Source organism: Mustela nivalis, assembly GCF_964662115.1.
Source record: "Mustela nivalis genome assembly, chromosome: 1".
Lineage (NCBI taxonomy): Eukaryota > Metazoa > Chordata > Mammalia > Carnivora > Mustelidae > Mustela > Mustela nivalis.
In genome coordinates this window covers 117,605,299-117,628,696 of record NC_139020.1, presented here as the reverse complement: position 1 = coordinate 117,628,696, position 23,398 = coordinate 117,605,299, and the positions used below count along the sequence as shown (strand labels likewise).

General features: G+C 41.8%; 1 protein-coding gene across 5 annotated transcripts in view; it reads right to left on the bottom strand.

The window, feature by feature from the left end:
* The window catches only part of ROPN1 (rhophilin associated tail protein 1), a 28,570-nt gene extending 5,275 nt beyond the window's left edge, over positions 1-23,295 (bottom strand). For 2 of the 5 annotated variants that reach the window (XM_082698245.1, XM_082698242.1), the window contains exons 1-4: positions 23,073-23,295; positions 6,952-7,079; positions 2,614-2,731; positions 1,149-1,310 (exon numbers count right to left, since the gene is read on the bottom strand). In XM_082698245.1, the coding sequence (XP_082554371.1) occupies positions 1,149-1,310; positions 2,614-2,731; positions 6,952-7,067 (396 nt within the window). In that variant the 5' untranslated portion in view covers positions 7,068-7,079; positions 23,073-23,295. Of the gene's footprint in view, positions 1-1,148; positions 1,311-2,613; positions 2,732-5,954; positions 6,031-6,951; positions 7,080-22,506; positions 22,652-23,072 lie in introns of those variants that run through there. The other 3 variants (XM_082698244.1, XM_082698243.1, XM_082698246.1) reach the window with 3 other exon arrangements.
* Between the last annotated feature and the right edge of the window lie 103 nt (positions 23,296-23,398).

Genomic DNA, 23,398 nt, shown 5'->3' with positions numbered 1-23,398 from the left:
ACCTTTGGGGCTATTTTCACAGAAGCGTGATAGTACTGATAGGCAAAACTTCTGCACTGGCTGCAATTTTCCTTTCCTCTTTGGAAGAAAGCAATTTATTCATTATATCGTATTACTATACAGGACAATGAAGATAAAAAAACTATGAATGGCTTCACCTCTCCTTGTCTCTAAAGAAACAATTATAATGAAAGTTGCAGGGGAAGCCTATAGGAAAAGTTGAACTTGCTAATAATATTTCTCATAATTTTTGTCAAACAAAAATGTCAGATATGCATCCCACGTGTATTCAAGATGAAGGAAAAAGATGGTGTTTAGAGTTGTTGACTGATTCAGACTACCTTTATGTACCATTTGCTTTTGGCAGAGTCAATAATTTTCTCATTAACTTTCAAACTTGCACATATTCCAGGATTTTTAAAAAAACCCATGTTTCTGATTTATTTTCATTTAAGTTATTATAAAGGTGTTTAATAAGAGTGAGTCCATATATAAGATGACGCCCAAAGCTTTTAAATAAGTGCATGAACTGGGTGCAATATCTTTTTCTTTAAAACAGAAACATTCCTTTTCCAATTGTAAATCAAGTCAAACTTAGAAAAGGCATGAATTTGTATGAGCATCCTACATCCATGATGATGTCGTAACGGTAAGTCTGGAAATAGCCTCATTTCTCCTTTCCTGATCTCTCAGCTCTGATTTTTGTATCCAATTATGCTTATCAAATAGTAGTTTTCTGTAAGCCTGCATCTCTTTTTCAAAGGCCCCGTTGGTGTATCTTCTAGGTGTCTGGAACCCAAGTAGAAGCGAATCTCTTGCAGCTGGCTATTGGTTATCTTTAGGAATATAAGTGGAGTGGTGACGGAAATAAATCCAAAGGAAATGATTGAAATTCATAAATAATCCAGAAGCCACATTCTAGTAAACTCTCCCCAGGGTCTGATGACAGGTTTCCCCTCTCCCCTCCTCCCCCCTGCTTCTGGCTGAGGAGCAGAGGAATGACCTAATTCAGAGAGGAAGGGAAGTAGACAAGACAGGTATGCTTGTTCTCAGCCCAGAAGACAGGACTGTGTGTGCAGAGGTACTCCTCTTCCAGGCCCAGACAGAACTTTTCCGGTAAGGAACAGAAAGCAGTAAAGCTCACTTACAACTCCAAGAGAACTGCAAGCAAGAGCTAAAAACTTCAGCCACTCGATCTCCTCTGTGAAACGGCCCACATTCATCACACTATTAAACAGGTCTGTTGGGAGACTCAGCACCTTCCACATCTGGGCCAGCTCATCTGCGTGGATAATCAGTCTTCCAGCAACCTGCAGGTCAGGGGACAGACGACGGACAGGGAGGGACAGGATGAGAGAATGCCCCAAGAGATACTGCCCAGCAAGGCCCACATTTTCCCAGCACCCAGCAAGGAGTTTGATGGTGGGAGAGGAATGAGGGCAGGACTTTGGCCGTCCTCTTTGTAAGGGTAGAGAAATATTCAGTGTAGTGTTAAGTGTGCTGAAGTATGATGCAATCATTTTAACTCTCAATGTCAAGATTATAGGGAAATAATACCTTTATTTTACATTTTAATTTTTTTCTCATACTTTTATCAGAAAAGTATTGTCTGCTGTTTTATCCCTAGGTTGTGCCTATAAGGGAGATAGGGCAGCCTGCAAATGAAACCCAGGAGCTGAGGACTTGTCTGAGACCAGTAATCAGTAGTGAAATTAGAATTAGATGTTAAGTCTCTTGCTTCTATGTTCTGTGGAGTTTTTTGCACTACACTTCACATGTAACCCTCGTGCTTTTCCAAGACTAATAAGGGGTCTGTGGTCTGGATGCCTAGTGTTGCTTGGTCCCAGTTATGGCAGATCTCTGATCTCTGCCATGTCTGTTGCGTAAGGTGCTTGGTGGTTAAAAGGAGAAAGGGAACAAGTCTTTGGCCAACAGTGTGATAAGGCTACAGATGCCCTAGTGAAGCATACACCTTCCCTGGCCCTCTGATTCTAGTGAAATGCTAAGCCTCTGGGAGCAAGGTAGTTGGCTGTCAGTCCTCAAATACCCCAAACCTCTCCATCCTGGATTTTAAAGCAGAGTATGGTGGTGCTAAACCACATTTCCTGGGAACTGGCCAAACTACAACTTTCTCAAGTCAGACCTTCCTCATCCATTCATTGGAAAGCTCCCAGAATGATATGGCTTTGAAGAGAGCGAGGATTTTCCCTAAAAGCTAGGTTATGTCTGCATCTGGGATAGCTCGGAAACTAAATTATACCCCTCTCCAAACTGTGATTGCCATCATATTATGTTCTTGATCAGTAAGTGTGTCACAGTCAAGGGACTGTGGACCTGCGCTTTTCTGAAGAGAAGGATTATTATTGAGTTGATTCCTTGGACATTCTGCCAGCTTCAGGGAAATCTGGGATGACCCCACTAATAACTCAGCTTGTAGCCTATTTCAATATCATTCCTATCCCTAAGAGAAGATTTGCTTTCAGTGAATGGTTTAGTGGATTTTATGATATTGATTGGCCAGCTGACTGCTGGGGGATGGTGGGCTTTTGTCTGTGCCCACCTGGCCTCAGTATTACCCCATCTTCCCCCTTGATGCTCTGGTACAGCCCTTACCCGAGAATGCAGGATCTTTAACAGCTCAGGTGTAAGCTCTGCCCAGTTAGACAAAGCCACTCGCTCAGACCGCTCTCTCACTGGAGGAATCTCTCCACGAGACATAGCCCCGAAATAACTACAAGAAAAAAAGTTAGGGGGTGGGGAGAAAATCCTACATTCCAGTGGCCTCTGGCTGCTTTGAAAACCCCCTCTCCTTTTTCTTGAGGGCAGGGGACAGAGGAAAGAACATTTGTTAGGGCCTCCTATATGCCAGACACTTTGTTTAGATCCTTTATGTACAGGAAAAGCCCGAATGTGTTACCTGCCATTCCAGGTATAAAGAACACTTAGTGAATAAAAAGATTTGTTTGTGTCTAAGGATGACAAATAATTGATAAAAATTTTGGTATGGAATTCCCTGAAGCATATAGAGTCTGGGATTTTTTTTTTCCCGGTCATCCCTCCTAAGTGTTTAATATACACATGTGTAGGTGTGCAACCACACATTACATACACACATATACATATATATAATAGGAGATACAGAGTATATACATATTATACATTATATAGAAAAATATATTATATATGACATATATACACATAATACATATGTAATACATCATATAACAGTAATTTGTGTTTCTTCTCTATTTTATAGAACACATAAATATATAATATGTACAAACATATGTACATGTACATACACATATACATAGATTATATATTATATACATTATATATGATATAGCATATATATAATAGGAGGGAGAAAAAGATCATTGTTATTTTAAATCCCCACTCTCTTTTAGGGAAGAAGATTCCTGGTACCTAGAGGAACGGTTTTTTAATCATAAAATCTTTATTTCCAGTAACATGGCTATTGACATACTTAAAGTTGATTATTAGGTAGTGAGTAATATGTAATATGTAATAGGTAGTCTCGGTAGCGGGTAGTCTAGGTAGTGGGTAATGTATAAACCTGGTAATATGTAATAGGCAATCTTGGAAAGAAGTTGGAAGAGCACTAGAGTGACTTGTATAAGAAAGGGGAGGAGGGCGCCTGGGTGGCTCAGTGGGTTAAGCCGCTGCCTTCAGCTCGGGTCATGATCTCGGGGTCCTGGGATCGAGTCCCGCATCGGGCTCTCTGTTCAGCAGGGAGCCTGCTTCTTCCTCTCTCTCTCTCTGCCTGCCTCTCTGCCTGCTTGTAATCTCTGTGTGTCAAATAAATAAATAAATCTTTAAAGAAAAAAAAAAAAAAAGAAAGGGGAGGAGAAGGAGGTGCTCTCGGGGTGAGTGAAGAAACGTTTCCAGCTGGAGATCGTAAGGCTTTAAGGGGTTTTAAGGGGAGAGAGAAAGAAGGTTGGCAGGGCACTCTGAGGGAGGCTGAGGTGAGAAGACAGGCCACGGAAGGGGTGAGACGATCTTATGTGGGGGTGTGTGAAGTAAAACTCTTCTCTATCTTTCCTCAAAAATTTTTAATAAAATCTGCCCACTCACTGACATTTTGTGGAGTGCACTCCGGGCGCAACACGGAAAAAATACTGAGTCCGGTTTCAGGATTGATATTAGACAAAAGAGCTGGGGCGCCTGGGGCTCCGTTGGTTAAGCATCTGACTCTCTTGGATTTAGCTCAGGTCCTGATCTCATGGTTCTTAGGATGGAGCCTCATGTTGGGCTCCTCAGTTGGCAGGAGTCTGCTCGAATATCCTCTCCCTCTGTCCTTTCCCTTGTTCTATCTCTCTCAAATAAATCTTTTTTAAAAAGATAAAAAGGGCTGCCTGTAGCTGGGAATGGACATAGGAGTTGACACATGGGTCATCAATGCTATCTGGAAGGTCTGTCTTCATCAAAAGCCTTGTTATTAAGAATCCCAGGATCACACACCTCTGCCCCTCTCTGCTTTAGTTTTCATGAATAAACAGTCTCATTATTTTTCTCCAGATCCAGTAGTATAAAAAGAGTAATAGAGGGAATTTTGTAGAAGCCCATACTAAGGTCAAGCCATACAATGATAGGGATGCACCACTACCTGTCTCTTGGTTCCAGAGCAATGTAGAGCTACAAGGAGCAAAATAAGACCTTCGAGGTACTGCCTTGGAGGTCAGCAGCAGGGAGGGCAGAAGAAATACTGTCTGGATGTTTACCATGTGCATGAGCAACTTCCACAGACAGACAGATCAGGGTTGGGATACGTGTGGGTTCAGGGTGACAACAGGAGTGGGCTCTAGTAACTTGGGCAGCATAAACAGGAGAGATAGAAATGCAGCACATCATGTGGCAGAAGTGACTGCCCAAATAGAGTGATACACTTAGCAGCAATGTCTTTGGACTTTTTAACCAAGTTGGTGAAAGAATGTGGAAGTCAGGGATTTAGTACTCTGTGGGTTATTTAGCTTCATTTGCAATGAACAATTCCATGGTTATTCACATATATTACAAATCCGTGCAGTCACACATACCACAAGACATGTTTACATCCTGCAGATGTCTTGGAGGTGATTTCTTCTCAGACAGCACATATGCAGGGAAATTCTTGCTTGTGATGAATTAAGCACATATTTTGTCTTGGGAATACTTCGTGGAGTTTCTACAAAGTGCTACGGGCTTGTGAGTCTCATAAAATCATCTGATAAATGCTTTTCATGTATTAATAGATGGAGAATGCTCTGGGGTCATGCTTTCCTTTCTCATTGTAGCTAAACTACAAACTGATTCTTCGTGGATATCTAAAAAATTTATAGCACATGATACAAAAAGGGAGCAAGCAGGCTACAACAGTGGAATGTTTTCTCCCATAAATGTCAGGGACAATGGCAAGAAATGTCATTTTCCTTGTTATAAAGCAGTAGCATAATAAAATGGGGGGGGGGGGTTAAACTATTGTGTGGTATAAAACAAAGTCTGAGTATGCCAAAAGAAATTAGTCTTCTGATGCCAAAACACAATCTTGGAGGTAATTTATAAAATTTAGAATGGAAAACTAAAGTGTTCATTACTAGCAAAGCAACCCCATTATGTCCCTTATTTACGAGCACCACTGGCTTATTTTCCCTCCATCTGTAAAAGCTTCATCCTGACTCAGCCCAGCACCAGGAGTGCCCTGGCTGTGACTGTGAGGCTGATCTTGGATAACATTGTGTGCTTTCTCAAGGTGTCCACACCTTCCTCCCACCTGCTCAATACATCTCATGCTGAGGACATTCTCCCTTCTTCCGCACCCCCCCCCCCCACCAGCTAGGCTCAACAGCATCTCTGACTCCCCTTCTCCCGCTGAAACGCTACAAAGGAGATCATCATTAAGCAGTAAAACTAGCCTGAAAATGATCCAGGAGGTATGGTTAGTTCTCGACCCCTACCTCAAGTCCCGGATCCCCAGTGTCAAGCGGGCATGTGTCCCTAAGAAGCCATTTCATAAATGAGAGGCTTTCCGTGCAAAGCTGTTTGAATACGGGCCAACAGCTAGCTCTCGCTGTGCAAGCTCTTTCCACGGAACAGCCTCTGGAGGTCGCCCCTGCAAGGGGGCACCTGAGTTTGAGGCGCAGTGTTTTCAGCCTGGCCCCTTTTCCTGCCCTTGGCACTCAGGGCTGCCTTCTCTCTCCAGAGTGCAATGTGCAGTGCGTGGACATGTACATTTTGAAGGAACGGACGAGTTCAAACAAACACAAAATAGAATTTTCCCAAAGACAAGCCACAGAATGTCTCTGGTTGAGGCAAGAATGAGCTTGATCTGCAGTGGAAGAAGCGGGGTGGGGGTGGGGGGTGTCCTCAACAAGGCGCAAGCGCAGAGGTGAACCAGCTGGGACCGAGCGCGCACTGCCCAGCCGGCGGCCTCTGCGCCCGGCTCCCCGAGGCGCGCTGCTGCTCTCTAGTGGTGAGACCCGAGAGCGGGCCCTACTTCGGACCACGGAAGGCAGGCGGGGCCTTCCTACCCTCCCTACCTACATCCCTCTCCCCTCCCTACCCTACATCCCTCTCCCACCCTCCCCCCCACCTCCGCGCCTGTTTCCCCTGGGACTGGGGAGCGGGGCGCAGGGACCGCACCAGGTGCGTGTGCGGCCGGGGTGTGGGACTCTAACTCCTGCTGATCGCCCCAGGAACCTCGGCCAATTGCTCTGGGGTCCTATCGCTCAGTCTGGGTCGCTTAGGGGAGGGCGACCCACCCTCACCCAGCTTGATGTATTTATCGGTGGATTTTAAAGCACCAGAGCAATTCGAGAGCTGAACATCACAAGATGATGCTAATCGGTCCCGACTCCCAGGCTGCAGCCATGACAACCTCCTCAGTTTTCCCGAGAACCTCCCCTCCTCCACCCGCAAGGGGCACCCGGGGCTGAGGTGAGAACGAGTACGTACTCCGCAGCCCACTGGATGAGATCCTGCGGCTGGGTCCGAATGGCGGCTTTGGTGAATTGCTTCAGCAATTCCGGCAGCTCCGGGGGGATGCATATTTGCTTATCTGTCTGAGGCATTGCTTGGTCGACCTGACGGCAGGGGAAAGATAAATAAATTGGGAATCTTTGAGTCATATAATGAGAGGGATCCTGGGCAGGATACCACCCTGCCTCTGTTTGATACTCTCCATACTGGGGAGAGTTCAGTCCCTCATAAGGTGTATGCATTCTGTTGTTACACAACTCCGAAGTTAGAGAATGGGTTACTAATCGTTGCTTTTCGTTCTTGTAAATAATTATGTCTTTTACATAAAAACCACACAATACTTCTTCATTTAAAAAGTAGACATCAGGGGCGCCTGGGTGGCTCAGTGGGTTAAGGCCTTTGCCTTCAACTCAGGTCATGATCCCAGATCCCTGGGATCAAGCCCCGCATCGGGCTCTCTGCTCAGCAAGGAGCCTGATTCCCGCATCCACCCTGCTTGCCTCTCTGCCTACTCGTGATCTCTGTCAAATAAATAAGTAAATCTTTAAAAAAAAAAAAAAAGTAGACATCAGCAAGAGGTAAACAAAAATATCCCTTAGCGATGTCACCCCCAAATATTGAATATCTCCTTCCAGAATTTTTTCAGTGTATATATATGTGTGTTTGTATAAATAAAAACGGGGTTATTAACATCTTCCATTACACACACACACACACAACTGTTATGGCAGAATAAATTGTAGCAAAATTTACTCTGTGAATCCTTTATTATTTGATATTAGGTTATTTCCAAATAAAAATAATCACTAAACAGCCATTTGGTGAATAACTCTCCTTACATCTGCATGTATTTATCTTTTTAATTGTAAAAGAGGAAACTTGTACATTTCATTCAAAAGGTTCCAAGACAAATTGAAGAAAAAAACATAAAAATCCATAGATAATATGCGAACAGCAAAATAAAGATTTTGCCTGCTGTTTGTAGAGAAAAAGAGACTAGATAATCCAAAAAGCCCCCATCTTCACACCTACATGTTAGACAAAACCCAGCAAACACACCTTTCAGATTAGATTGTCTTGCTGAACTTGAAAAAAAGTGAGAGAAATCCTTAAGATCCAAACAAAGTGAGTAAAGTAGAAAGGAGACTGGTAAGCAAATGCAGAAAGTAAGGGGCAAATGTAGATGCCAGGAAGACGAACCTTTCATACAAATGATTAGACAAGTTGAAAACAGACCAGGTAGTAGGCCCACAAAAGTGAACAAATGAACTGCTGGACTGAGATCCTAGAGGATAACACACCCTCAGTGTAAGCAGTAAAAATATGTGCCTACAGGCAGGGGGAAACAACCGAGAAATGTGTCTTCATTACTGCTTCTTGTTGGGGGCAACATAGTTTCCCACAAGTCTGTTTGCCACGAACTAAGTCTAAGTTTTAGATTTATACCACTGACCCTGTTGGGAAATCCCAAGAAAAGAAACTAAAGTGGCCTCAGGTTGGTGGTAAAGTGGCCCCAGCCTGGTGGTACTCCATTCTCATTTACTGAATGTTCTTTTGTTTGAAGGAAGAAGAGTTCAAAGATGTTGATTGATTTCAGACTTTGTAAAAAGTCAAGAATGCATAGTAAATTTCAAGAATAATTACTGCAGAAATTATATAACCACCAAACTAGAAGAAAGGAGAAAAAGAATTAACAACAAGACAATTTGATCAACCCACATGAAGGAAGGCAAGAGAAGAGTGGGGAGAACATAGAAAAAGTGGATGAACAGCATGATAGAAAGTAATCCGTGTATATCAAGTAATCATAATAAAAAGCAAGTATGGCCATCAAAATGCAGAAACTATCAGACCAGATTTATAAAAAATCCAACTATGGGCACATCTGAAAAGACCTAACGACACAGAAAAACTGAAGGTGAAAGGATATATGAATAAATAGGCAAATAAAACCAAAAGAAAATGAATGCAGACATGTTAATACCAGAAAAGAAACTTCAAGGCAAAATGCACTATTAGGAGTAAGGAGGGTCAGCACGTAATGATAAAAGCTTCAATTCATTGAGAAGACAACAAAGTTCTCATTGAGTAGACCACAGACACCACCATGGGTGAATCTAGCAATGCTGGATGGAAAGGAAAAAATACCGTTTAGGATTACATGTATATGCTATTTATTTATTTAGAGAGCAAGTGGGGGGAGGGGCAGAGGGAGAGGAAGATAGAGAATCTCAAGAAGACTCTGCTCTAAGCACAGATTTTTTTTTTAAGATTTTATTTATTTGACAGAGAGAGATCACGAGTAGGCAGAGAGGCAGGCAGAGAGAGAGAGAGGAGGAAGCAGGCTCCTGCTGAGCAGAGAGCCTGATGCGGGACTTGATCCCAGGACCCCGAGATCATGACCTGAGCCGAAGGCAGCGGCTTAACCCACTGAGCTACCCAGGCGCCCTAAGCACAGATCTTGATGCAGGGCTCGATCCCATGACCTTGAGATCATAACCTGAGCCAAAATCAAGAGTCAGACACTTAACTGACAGAGCCACCCAGGTTCTCCCATGCATTTTATTTTCTATGTATGAAGTATTTCATAATTTAAAAGTAACCATTAAGAATGTCTTGTTCTGATAACTTACCAATCCTTTTTTGCTCCTATTGTCTAGAAATGTGTATATATATATATATATATATATATAGTCATTAAATATACAAAATTTACCACTGTAACCACTTTTAAGTATATGGTTCAGAGGCATTAAATGCATTCTTCTTGTTGTGCGCCCATCACCACCATCCACCTCTAGACTTTTTCATGGTTCCAAACTGAAACTCTACCCATTCAACAATACGTTTCCATTTCCCCATTCCCCTGAGCTCCTGGCATTCTGCTTTCTGTATTTATGAATTTAACTACTCTAGGTATTTCATGTAAGTAGATTCATACAGTATTTCCTCTTTTGTATCTGGCTTATTTCACTTAATATAATGACCTTAAGTTTCACCCATGTTGTAAGAGTGGTCTGATTTTCCCTTTTTAAAGCCGAATAATATTCCATTGGATATATATACCACAGCCATCTGTTGTTGAGCGTTTGGGTTTTGTTTTGTTGGTGTTTGTTTTGTTTGTTTGTTTGTTTGTTTGTTTGTTTTTTGGTCTCTTGGCTAGTGTGAATAATGCTGCTACGAACTGGGTATACAAATATCTTTTCAAGTACCTGCTTTCAATTCTTTTGGACATATACCCAGAAGTGGGATTGCTGGATCAGATGGTAATTCTATTTTTGATTTTTTGAGGCAGTGCCATACTGTTCTCAAAGAGGCTGCATTTTAGACTATTCATATATATTTAGAACTTGTAGTTGTACAATTGTTTTATTTCTATTCTAAAGATTAAAATGGCCTTATATAAGTGAGAAGATGGCCCAACCCTAAATAACTAGGCTTCCAGGATGACAATAACAATGATAACCCTTGGTCAGTATAGAGCAAATTTAAGTAAAGCCTTTACCCCATGCCTCTTCTAAGAACATTCCATGCTCTCTCTCCATTTTTGGCCAAACAATCTATTTTTCTCCATGATTAGTCCTTCTTCAACCTCTTGCAGTTCTTTCTGCTCTCCTGCCCCACCGTTTGCCCCTTATAAGCCATCGGTTATATCTATTAACTTTTGTACCAGATGCTATGTTAAGTATTCTACATATATTTTCTCACTTAATTCTCAAAATATCCCTAAGAGGTACATTTACCACAATTTTAGAGATGATGAAACTGAGAGAGAGAATAAAACTTTTGAAATGACATGTAGCCCATAAGTGACAGAGGCAGGATTTGAACACACACAGTCTGATGCGGGAGGCATGCCATTAAACATGACTGTCCCTTCCTTCTTGAGGCTTTCTCTTCCTTTGACGGCAGATACCATTCTGGCTTTTCTATTTTCCTTCGCATGTCTCCTGTCACCGTAACTTTTCCCCTCTTTTCTTGTGTTAAGCAGGAGTTTGCAATCTTCCCAAAGCTCAGTCTTCAGCATTCTGAGTTCATGTCTTTCTGTCACTCTTTTTGAAGAGCTCACATCCCTTCACGGCTTCCTCCACCACAAGATGGTGGTGATTGTACTTGTTGTCCATCCCTGACCTTTCTCCTGTGCTTTTGTTGTTCACTTCTTACTGCTTCCGGGATACATCTCCACCAAAATTTATTCTCCATCTCCCAACTAAGTCCCTTTCCCAACTTTGTGTCTGAAAATCACGCCACTATTTTCTCAGTCATTTGGCCTCAAAGCCTGGGCCATCCATTCTCTTCAATGTGTTGAATCTCATGAAATCCCATGGATAAATATTTCCTCTGAAATGTGTCTTCCATTCATCCCTTCCTCTCTATGTCTACTTTTTTCCTCCTGGTCCAGCCCCTCACTACCTACTGTGCAGGCTCCTAACTGGTATCCCTGTCTCAGGTCATTCCCTGGTCTATTCTGAGTGTGTCCAGATCAGTCTTCTATGCTGCCGTTAATAGATCCGAGAGCCCTGTTCACAAAATGACAATCATATCCATCCTGACTTTCAAGGTTCTCTATACTTTACACACAATTTTAAATTAGAAATTTTCTGCTAGTATTTACCAATACAAATTTCCAATGTGTAGTCTACTCTGGCATCCTTCCAATCCTTCCAGATTTTGTATCTGAAGGTTGCTCATCCATTGTTAACAGAACTCTGTCTTGCATTTCTAGTTCCCTCGGGATGTTGCTAATTCTGGCTGGTTTACTTGGAAGTGCTCTCTTTTTTCTCATCTATTCAAACTCCACACACCCCTAAGGTTCATCTTGAGTTCTACTACGTCATAGGTCTTCCTAGAAAACTCAGGAATCATCAGATATTATGTGTAATACACATTTTGCCATTTCATCCCATTCTGCCTTTTACAGATTTCTACAGCTGAGCTTTCCACAAGTGGCCACAGCAGAATGGGTTACAGGTGTCTCCAGGATAGATGGATGGTTGTAAACTTTTTATAGTGATACAAAATTTACAACCATTTTACAACGATTCACTGATTTATAACAGTTGAAATTATATTCGGAAACAGTTGGGCTCAGTCAGTAAACTTCCAGATTTCAGTAATTATTGTTTTTGTGCTTAAGGTTTTATGCATAACACCTGCCAGAGGAGATGCTCGTATAGGGTTTCCCCCTTTATCCATCATGTTAGAACCATCTCCGTGAGTCTGCTTAATATCGCTTAATTGTAATATGTTTATTACCAGTGATAATCATTTGTGCATACATTTCAAATGTGTAGTACTTTCATTTATTTTGCACTTATTTTTTATATTTTTCTCCCAACAAAGAAGGCATATGTGCTTCATCATTATCATCACCACTTGCTCATTGTTTGAAATTGTGACTTGATTTATATAGTCATTTATTCTTGGCCTTTGATGTAAAATATTCAAAATATGATTCTTTTTTATAAAGATTTTATTTATTTATTTGACAGAGAGCGAGATCACAAGCAGGCAGAGAGGCAGGGGGAAGCATGCTTCCCGCTAAGCAGAGAGCCCAATGTGGGGCTCAATCCCAGGACCCCGAGACCATGAGCCGAGCCGAAGGTAGAGGCTCAACCCACTGAGCCACCCAGGTGCCCCCAAAATCTGATTCTTTTTTTTTTTTTAAGATTTTATTTATTTACTTGAGAGAGAGACAGTGAGAGAGAGCATAAGCAAGGAGGTCAGAGGGAGAGGCAGACTCCCCATGGAGCTGGGAGCCCGATGCGGGACTCGATCCCGGGACTCCAGGATCATGACCTGAGTCGAAGGCAGTCGTCCAACCAACTGAGCCATCCAGGCGTCCCCCCAAAATCTGATTCTTAATGAAATTTTGTAATGACATTACTTGTTTGTAGAAATAAAAAAAAGTTTCTAAAAACAAATAATAGAAAATAATTTAATTGGTTTAGAAAAGGGATTTGGAGCTCTTCAATATTGCTTGAAAAATATTTTCCAAAATATTAATTTTACTTCATTATATGTAATTGCTTATATTCTTAGAAATCTAGCACTTTGGGGTGCCTGGGTTACTCGGTTAAGTGTCTGCCTTCAGCTCAGGTCCTGATCTCGGGGTCCTGGGATTGAGCCCTGTGTTGGGCTCAATGTGGGGCTCCCGCTCAGCCAGGAGCCTGCTTCTCCCTCTCCATCTGCCCTTCCCCCTCCTTTTGGCTCACCCTCTCTCTCTGTCCCTCAAATAAAAAAAAATTTTTTTTTAAATCTAGCATTGATTATTAAATCATATTTTCAAAAATCCAACTTATTTGCTTTGGTGAGTGCTGTGAAGTGTGTAAACCTGGTGATTCACAGACCTGTACCCCTGGGGATAAAAATATATGTTTATAAAAAATAAAAAATTAAAAAAAAATAAAAAAATAAGTTAAAAAAATGCTTAATTTTTCAAAAATTGTATGTAATTTATTTTAAAATCTTCATAAGGAAATGGACAACCTTATCTTCTTTGCAAATTGATTTGTTATGGTCAAAAAGGCCCATAGTTGTCTTAATACTTCCAATATATTATTTATTTTCCTACCATAAGGTATAATTTAAGATTGAGTAGTAATCATTTTTATTAATATCTATTATTTTTAGGATTTTTCAGATTTAGATTTGTTTGCTCTGAAAATTTTTCCTTTGTCTGCCTAAATATCTTATTTTCATGGAAAAGTTATCAAATGAAGAAACTGGTGCCAGGAAAAGTACGCCAGGGCCTCAACAGAAAATGTCTGTGTTACACAGATAGTTTCTTAAGAGGATAATTCTTTAAGTTTCTGGTCTCTGGACCCTTTAAAAGTTATTGAGGACCCCCAGGAGCTTTTGTTAATATGGGCTTTATTGATCAATATTTATCATTTTAGAAATCAAAGTAAAAATGTTTAAATATTAATTTTAAAATAAAAATAAATCCCTTACATAATAAGCAACATTTCGATGTAAAATAACTATAGTTTCCAGAAAGAAAAAATCCCTAGTGAGAAAAGTGGCATTGTTTTACATTTTTTGCAAATCTCTTAATGTCTGGCTTAATAGAAGACAGTCAGATTCTCATATCTGCTTTGCATTTAATCTGTTATGATACCACACATCATGTAGCTTCTGGAAAATCCCACCAAATACTCTTTTTTTTTTTTTTAAAGATTTTATTTATTTATTTGACAGACAGAGATCACAAGTAGGCAGAGAGGCAGGCAGAGAGAGAGGAAGGGAAGCAGGCTCCCCGCTGAGCAGAGAGCCCGACTCGGGGCTCCATCCCAGGACCCTCCGATCATGACCTGAGCCGAAGGCAGAGGCTTAGCCCACTGAGCCACCCAGGTGCCCCCTCCACCGTGTACTCTTAAGGAAAAGACCGAAGAAGGCGTATCATGTCTTAGTATTATTACAAAAGCAGTTTTAACTTCATGCATTCCTACTTCCTAAAGTCTCAAGGCTCCTCTGAAGTCCCTCAAATCACACTTCGAAAACCACTGTTTTAGGAAACCATTTACAACAGTATTTACAACAGTAGTTTACATCCGACTGGATTGAAGAAGCTAATTAAAAGGTCTCATAATTAGGAACTAAAGCCAATATATCTCCCACAATTATGGGCTAACTCATTTTACCAACCTGCCAGGAAAGTGACCACACATTTGGGACTAAATAAAGCCAAGGAAATATATAAAGGTTACTCTGGAATAATACTATTAGAAGATGCATCAATGACATTCTGTACAAGACAAATTAATCACAGCATTTCCTTGCAGAATGGTGAACCTGCAGAGGTTAAGTCACTGTGCTCAGTTAATGGCACTAGTTAGAACCCCTGGGGAGGAATGCTTGGAAGAATATGGACTGTGTTGCCAAAAAGTACCAAAACAAACCACTCAGGGTAATATATGTGGAGTAGTAACTAAGCACTTTAACACAAATCAGATGTTCTAGATTATGCAAGCCCAGCAGTTCCTGCACTGGTGGGAAAACTGTGACGACAGGAAGGCAGGAAGGCTTTCCCTCGGATCTGCTCTCCATGTTCTCAATGCCTGAGATGCAAGTGAAGACATTGTTTTGTTCACAATAAGCTCTTGTCTGGAGTTCCCTGCGAATGTGAATTCCACCTTAAAGGATGTTACTAATAAAAATCCAAGCCATCCTGGTTCTGTTTCCAGCTTTTTGTGAAGAGACCGTTTGCTGTTTCCTACCAACGTACCTATCAAAGGAAAAGCTCTTTCTCTGGAGATAAGGAGCTAAAAGAAAATTTGAAAAAAAAAAATGGCAATGATCTTTATTGCGGAGTTGTCGAGGAGAGTATTGTCTTCAGGAAATTGGCTTAGTTGACATTTTTGAACACCAGAATGAATTTAATCAAAATCTCAGGAAGTGTGTGAAAATAAGTATACCAACAATGCTCATGGGTTGAAAGGAAATGTGAGATGACATGCAGTTCAGTGGGGAGTTTAACTGGTACTCTAGCTTCAATCCTAAAGAAGACTAGCAGCAAAACATCTGTTAAGTGTCACATTATTTGGAAATACATGATATGAAACACTTGAAGCACGTTAGAAATCTATTCATGTAATCACGAGAGTTTCAATGAAAGAAAGAAGGAACTGAATGATCCAGATTCTGGTTAATAGTGAGAAAGGAGTTTCTATCAACTGGAGAAAAATCAGTAAATACCCTTCTACTACTTGCCAAGATGCATCTGTGAGGCAAACTTTTCCACTGATGGTAGCTATAAGAATTTGAAGAGAACATCATTACAAGATTGTTGTTGGGAACCTCATGTATTTGTTTCAACACAAAACTTGGTATAAAGCAAACTCGTGATAAGACAGCAAGCTTGACTTCTCTTTAAAAAGCTTTAAAATGTTTATTTGGGAGTTTCATTCAAATTAAACAATTATATCTTTACTGTTACTCTGTATTCTACTTTTAATTATAATTATGTAATAAACCTATGTTGAATTTTTGTATAAGCTCCATATATATCTCCCAGTACGCTGCAGTTTGCTCCAGTGTGCATTACGTATATTCCTTTGTGTGCTAGGACACGAAAAAGGCTGAGGAAGCTCAAGTGCTTCTGTTGGAAAAGCTTTTGAGTTTTCTTCCAGTGTTGAAGTTGTAGTGTTTCAAAGATAAAATTTCAAAGATGAATTTCAAGGAAATCCTGTTGGTTATTGAGATCAATTTCTAGTAAAAGCTGAGATTTATATATTAAAAAATATTTATTAGAAAGTAAACTATAAAAATGCTGCTTGTTAAAGGAAACATTAGCTTCTAGCTTAAATTGCTCACCTAGAGTATTAGAAGCCAGCAAGAAAATTTAAGACAAATTAGCAAAGGGAATAAACTTCTTTCGATTGCAGGGAAAGAGAATTCACAGAATATCCTACAGACCAAAGACAGCTGGTACTTTCTAAAGAAAAGAGGAGCCAAGAGAAAGAAGCAGGAACATCTGACTAATGACTAACAGAAACTCCTTTACTAAGGAAGCATTTGGAGGCAGTGGAACTTTGCACTAATTTATTAATAGGAGCTGGGATCCCCTCTTGAGAATTGAAACTGCTTGCTGGGTTGTTAAGGGGGGATGGTCTTTAAGATTTCTGACACCTATAAAACACCAAAGCATGAGCAAATTTTAAGATGGTCATATGATTCTAAGATTGAGATCTGCTGATTGAATTTGAAAGAACAGAAAATTTCTAATCTATTACAAATGTATTTTTATTTTATAAAATGGTAACAGCATAGCAATCTTTACAATATCATTCAGTGCAGCATAGTCCAACAATGCTTCACCTCTACTCTCAAACTCCTTCACTCCTGCTTCTGCCTGGCTTGATCTTCACATTCCCCAACAACGTGATTCTATTTCTTAATTAATTTTCAGTGAATGACTTTCCGCCCAAGGCTGCATCCCACCCAACTATTATCCTCACTTGGAGAACGTGCAGCCATTCCCAACCTGAGTGAGACCAAGGAAGTCAGAATGAATCCACACTGCCATCCTTTTGGTATGCCCAGTGTTTTTTAAATTATATGTTAGATGTCTAAAAACTAAAGTGTGTTTGGGGTGCCAAAAATTTCTAATCTGTCATGCTACTGCTGTTTGACTACCAAAAGCCTTGCAGGTTTTCCCCTTTTACCCAGTATAGTTGCTCTGCAAGGGTCAAGCACAATCCTCAGTCCACAGGCAGGGTTGGCAAATGGCCCCAGGGGAAAAAAATGGCTCGTGATCCTCTGCTTACCTTGGAGGGGCTCCACACCCTCCTGGAATTTTAATCCATCTAGTCCTCATTGCTTCTAAAGCTCTCCACTTTATCTACAATGTTTTTAAAAATGTATTTTCTAGGGGCATGTGGGGCTCAGTCATGAAGCTGTCTTTGGCTCAGATCAAGATCCTAGGGTCCTGGGCGGGGAGCCCCTGAGTGGGGAGTATAAATATATACATATACATATACATATACATATACATATACATATACATATACACATATATACTAGAGTTTTAAAAGTTGTTGTATTTGAACTCTAGAGCTACTGCACCCTACTATCTTCTAGCTGGAGATAAGGCCCATTTTCATGGCTTCAACCAGAGTTCCATTCTGATGCCTCCCAAATTTCCCAAGGTAGGCTCCCAACTACACAGCAATGTATTCACCAGCTACCTACTATAGGGTTCTCCTCTCCCATAAAAGTGCCCCAAACAGACTTTTACTCTCTCAATTGCCTTATCTGATGTATCATGGCCATTTTTGATCCGTCTTTCTCTTTCATTCCTCAGTTCAGTCCTTGATGAGCGTTTTTAAAAAATATTTTTAAAAAGGTTTTATTTATTTATTTATTTGACACAGAAAGAGAGATCACAAGTAGGCCGAGGCGCAAACGTGGCGGGGGGAGGGAAGCAGCCTCCCTGCTGAGCAGAGAGCCCAATGTGGGACTCGATCCCAGGACCCTGAGACTGTGACCTAAGCCTAAGGCAGAGGCTTAACCCACTGAGCCACCCAGGTGCCTCTTGATGAGCTTTTTAAAAGAAAACTGTCTGTTAGGAAAAGAAAAAGGAACACCTTTTTAAAAAGGAAGGGGTTTGGGGCGCCTGCGTGGCTCAGACAGTTAAATGTCTGTCTTCGGCTCAGGTCATGATCCCAGCGTCCCAGGATCCATCCCTGGGTTGGGCTCCCTGCTCAGCAGGGAGCCTGCTTCTTCCTCTCCCCACTGTTCCTGCTCTCTCTCGCTACCTCTCTCTCTCATTCTGTCAAATAAATAAATAATCTTTAAAATAAATAAAGGAAGAGTTTGACTTACATTGTTTACAAACAAGAGAACTCATGTACAGAGAAGTGGAGTGACTGGCATAGGGTAACAGTTTATGTCGGAGCAGATGCAAGAATTTGGGTCTACATATACCATTGCTCTCTCCATGGTATGTCTTACTGCCTCCTTCTCCCTAAATAATAATAATGCACTGACACATGGATTTTCTCTAGGACAACCCTCATCTCCTTATGTCCTGCTGTCTCCCTAAATCCTGGTTATTCCCCTTTGCGTCATGAAAAGTATATTTTTAGCACATTGAAGCAGAACAAAAATTATTTGCCAGAGTATGTCCTAATGTTTTGTCCTGAAAATATGGTAATTAGTCCAACTATGTTCCATACAGTTGCAAAGAATGGAAGGATGGACAGAATAAGAAAGGCCTATGAGCAGTCATTCATTGTTCGTTCACTATCTCATTTAATCTTCACAACACCCTATGGGTGGGAAGGTTCTAATAGTATAATAATTTTCCCAATGCCAGGAAACTGAGGCTTACTTTTCCCAGGTAACATGCCTTCGCCACTCATATTATCACATCACTCTCAAACACCTTTAGAGGATCTTCAGTTCTTTTCTCATCAAAATGATGTCCTGTCTGACTTCCAAGTTCGCCACAATTCATCTTATTCATATTAGCTTTGCCTCTCCAACTTTATTTCACGGAAATGTGGATCATTTTCTATTCTGCGCTTAATCCACGGTCAAGCCAACCTAGCACTAGATGCCAACAGCAATATTGCTAAGAGCTGTCCTCCCTGACCTTGTCCTTTTTTGTTGAGCAGGGGTTTTTGGCTTTGTTAGCAGCAAATTTATCAAAATTGCTTATATATCATGCTAATACCACTCTTGGAAATTATATGAGTTCCACATATTTATTATTTCGCAAGTGAACAGGTATCCCTTTTCATTTATCTTAACTTAAACATGCTCCTATTTTAAATCCCCATGTTCATATCATGGTCCACAAGCCCAGGGACACCATTTACCGACTGCCATATTGACTGTGTTCCCAAAAGTTGTGCAACACGTCCCCTAATATGGGGATCTGGTGTACAAACCTGGGGCCACCTTAACACTGTCTTTAATTAGTTTATTAGGCTTCATTTTTTCAGGGTGAAACATCAGAATATCCTCACATCATTTTCCTCCTTTTACTTGTCCTTTGAACTTCTGACTTCATTATAACATTCCTATGATTCGGAAACTCCAATATGAGAGGGCTCGGAGGGAATGCACTATAGTTTTCAATATGAAGAGAGGGCTATTGGGACTCCTGCATAGCTCAGTCAGTTAAGCATCTGTCTTTGGCTCAGGTCATGATTCTGGGGTTCTAGGATCAAGCCCCCAATTGGGCTCCCTGCTCAGTGGAGAACCTGCTTCTCCCTCTGCCTCTGCTGCTCTGTCTGCTTGTGCTCTCTATCTCTCACTCTATCTCACATAAATAAAATCTTTTAAAAAAGGAGAAGTCTAGGATTTTTTTTTCTTGTTTCCTTAACCATTCCTGATTATGTTCAACACTGTACTTGTCTCTTCCAACACAAACTGTCCTACACAGCGAGGTGAGCTGTAACACCCACAGAGCAGAGCAAATGTTAGTGAAGAAGAACTCCTGGCTATTAGATCGGAGACCAGGATTCTGGTCCTGGGCCTGTTTTTGACTAATTATGTGACCCTGAGCAAGTAATTAATCCAATAAAACCTTATGTATCAGGACTAGTGCTGATTACTGGAATACAGAAATAAATGAGTCATACACCCTGCCGTCAGAGAGCTCTTAGGCTAGAAGAGACAGATAGAAAACTAAGTGATTAAAATAGGACAAGTGTTGGGGTGCCTGGGTGGCTCAGTGGGTTAAGCCTCTGCCTTTGGCTCAGGTCATGATCTCAGAGTCCTGGGATGGAGCCCCATATCAGGGTCTCTGCTCAGCAGGGAGCCTGCATCCCCCTGCCTCTCTGCCTACTTGTGATCTGTCATATAAACAAATAAAATCTAAAAAAATAATAATAAAATAAAATAAGACAAGTGTTAAAAATGCTGTCCTAGCTATAGGAAAACAGAATCTCCCAGATAAGACATCTAACACTGGCTGGTCGGAGAATGTCATCGGAAAATACGTAAGAATAATGATATTGAACAGAGACTTGGGGAAACCTGGTTTGCTCATTGCTGTATTCTCAGTCCCCAGAAAAGTGCCAGGTATATAATAGGTACTCAGTAAGCATCTGTTTACTGATGAAAGCATGGAGGGAATTTATTTGTGGCCAGACTCCTTAGACAAAGGTGTGGAGGCATCAGAGTGCGTGGAGAATTCAGGGGACTGGGAGTGATTATGGAGGATTAGGGTGGGCAGAAGTGGAGTAATTGTACCTTGGCCTGGAACTAGAACCCAAGACAAGAATATAGAAGGCCTTGTATGCTGTGCTAAGGCTTGAGAACTTTATCTTGAAGGCAGTAGAGAGCCACTGGAAGATTTAAGCACTAGAGTCACACAATCAGATTTGAGTGTTAGCTTGATAAGCCAGTTACTAATTTACTGCTGCTCCGCTCCAAAGGTACCCTGCATGCAGCTAGCAATGCCCAATGGCCACCAGCTTCCCTTGACCCCTCTCTGCCCAAACTCAGTGGCAAAGAGCAACAATCACCCATGTTCATGTTCTTTTCATAAATGGCTTCTTTGGGATTCTAGACTGTGGATTTTTGCCTGCCTGGCACCTCATGAACCCTGATCACACACTTATTGACAGGCTCGTGGGAGGTCAGCTCCTTCTTGGGTGATCTGTCTCAGGGGTAGTGGTTGCTCCTTATGTTAGTATACCTGTACACTTTAGATCTCTCTTTACAGCTTGCTAGCCAATCTTCCATTACTCCAATCCCATTGTAGTTAAAAATTCTTTATGTTGAAGTTTCCTGGTAAAACTTGTATATTATTTCTCTCTCTTGAACTCTGGAACACACACTGATTCATCAACACCTGCATAGATGGGCTGAGGGGAGTGGAGTGAAACTTTCGGCAGTGCATCTGGTTAAAAGAATATGGCAGCAGTTTTGGCAACAACTCTTGAGAACCTCATTGTCTTTTAGGGGGTGCAGTGGGGAGGGATAAGAGAGGCAGGAGTAATAGGACTTGGTAACCACTGTGGGAAGAGGAAAAGGAGTGTAGGTTGACTCCCCACTCTTCAGGCTTGGATGACTAGATAGATGGTGACACTGTGGTGCAAATGGAAAACACAGGAGGAGGAGCAAGTCAGATTTTCCTGCCATGTTCCTTTTTACTCTCAGGAGTTCCATGTACTTTTGAACCACAGAGACTTAGTTAGAATCACAGATTCCTTAGGTTGACGAGGCACCAAAGCCCAACTTTTCTGCCTTTGAGCAATATAGACTGTTCACATCAGATAAAAGAAGTGAGGAAAGGCCCATTCTGTCTTAATAGTCCATGATTCTAATGTTTTATAAAGTGCTTTTCTGGGGCTCCTAGGTGGCTCAATGGGTTGAGCCTCTGCCTTTGGCTCAGGTAATGATCTCAGGGTCTTGGGATCGAGCCCTGCATCCTGCTCTCTGCTCAGCAGGGAGCCTGCTCCCCCCTCCTTCCTGCCTCTCTGCCTACTTGTGATCTCTCTCTGTCAAATAAAAAAAATCTTTTAAAAAAATAAAGTGCTTTTCTACTCTTAAAGCTCTCGGGAGGGTAGGTCTTCTCATTTATTTATCCCAGGCCCCCACAACTCTTTAAAATTCAACAGATTTCCTTTTTTTCGTGAAGCCTACAGGACTCCCAATATAGAATGACAGGTCAACACATATGTGTTGGATGCTGAAGAATATAGGTTTTATCAAATATGTAGTATAGATTTGGTCCTGGAATTGCTTTTTTTGGTTTTATTGGTGTAGGCTAGATAGAGCTTCAGTTATAATAACGAAAGGCTGTAGTTACATGTATAAAAGCCTCCAACACCAGAATCTCAGAGGCAGTTGCTATGAACAGCTCTTGGATCTAAGGACCAGGCAATTGTATAAACTTGTTTGGGCTTGGAATAGGAGATGGTGGGTTTTAGACACATGGCTATCCTTGCATGAAATGAACCTCCCACTTTTTGCCTTTTTGGGTTTTGTTTTTTTGGTTTTTTTTTTTGCCTTTTTCAGCACAGCTTTCTCTGACCTGTCAGTTCCATTACACCTTCTCAGAGCACCACTTACCTACCTCTCCTTGGCAGCACGTAGCTCAGCTCTAATTTTACAGTATTTGTATCATTCTTCAATTAGCATCTGCCACCACCAAAAGACTTAACTTGAGGGTAGGGACAGTCAGTTTCTGCTCACTATGGAATCCCCAATGCCTAGCCTGGAACAGTCAGTGATCAATAGATATTAGGAAAATGAATGATTGATAGCAGCTGTTAAAGTTTTACTCACACCCATTAATCCTCACGAAAATCCCCCCCTAAATATGGGGGAAAAAAGTGGTTTCGCTAGTCTGGAGGAGGCTCTGATCCCAGATTCTGTTCTGGTTTCAAATCACTGCCCTCTGTGCAAGAAATCATAAAACAGTGGCTTTGGGAACAAAATACATACTTTGGGCAGAGAGCAATAATCACCCATGATCACATTCTCTTAAAGATCACAGCCCTCTTCTCTTGCTCTGTGAACAAGGAGGGCTTCAGAATCCAGATGGGCCCATGGGCACGACTCTTCCCTCAGACCCGCGCAGCCCTGGAGGCGCTCAGAGCACTTCCCTCCATCCACTTCCCCTCTAGGGTAGCTACCTGAGGCTCGCTCCCAAACCGGCTGTCTGATACGAGGCGACACCTCGCGTCTGGCCTCAGGCAGGAGGTGTGGGGACAGAGCTAGTCCCACGCACCCTTGGCGGAGGGGAGAGCCGCAGAACCCGGGCGGGGAAAGACGGTACCGGCTTCGGGCTCAAGGGACCGGGGAGGTGGGGTGGGACCAATCGGGCTTTGTTAGCTCTTGGCCTTCGCCTGGCAACCTGGACGCGGGCCGCGCTGCCTGGCAACCGCGGGGGTGGGGCCCGGGCGCGACGTCACAGAGCCGCCCCCCACCCCGCCCCGCCCCACCCCGTCACGCCCCGCCC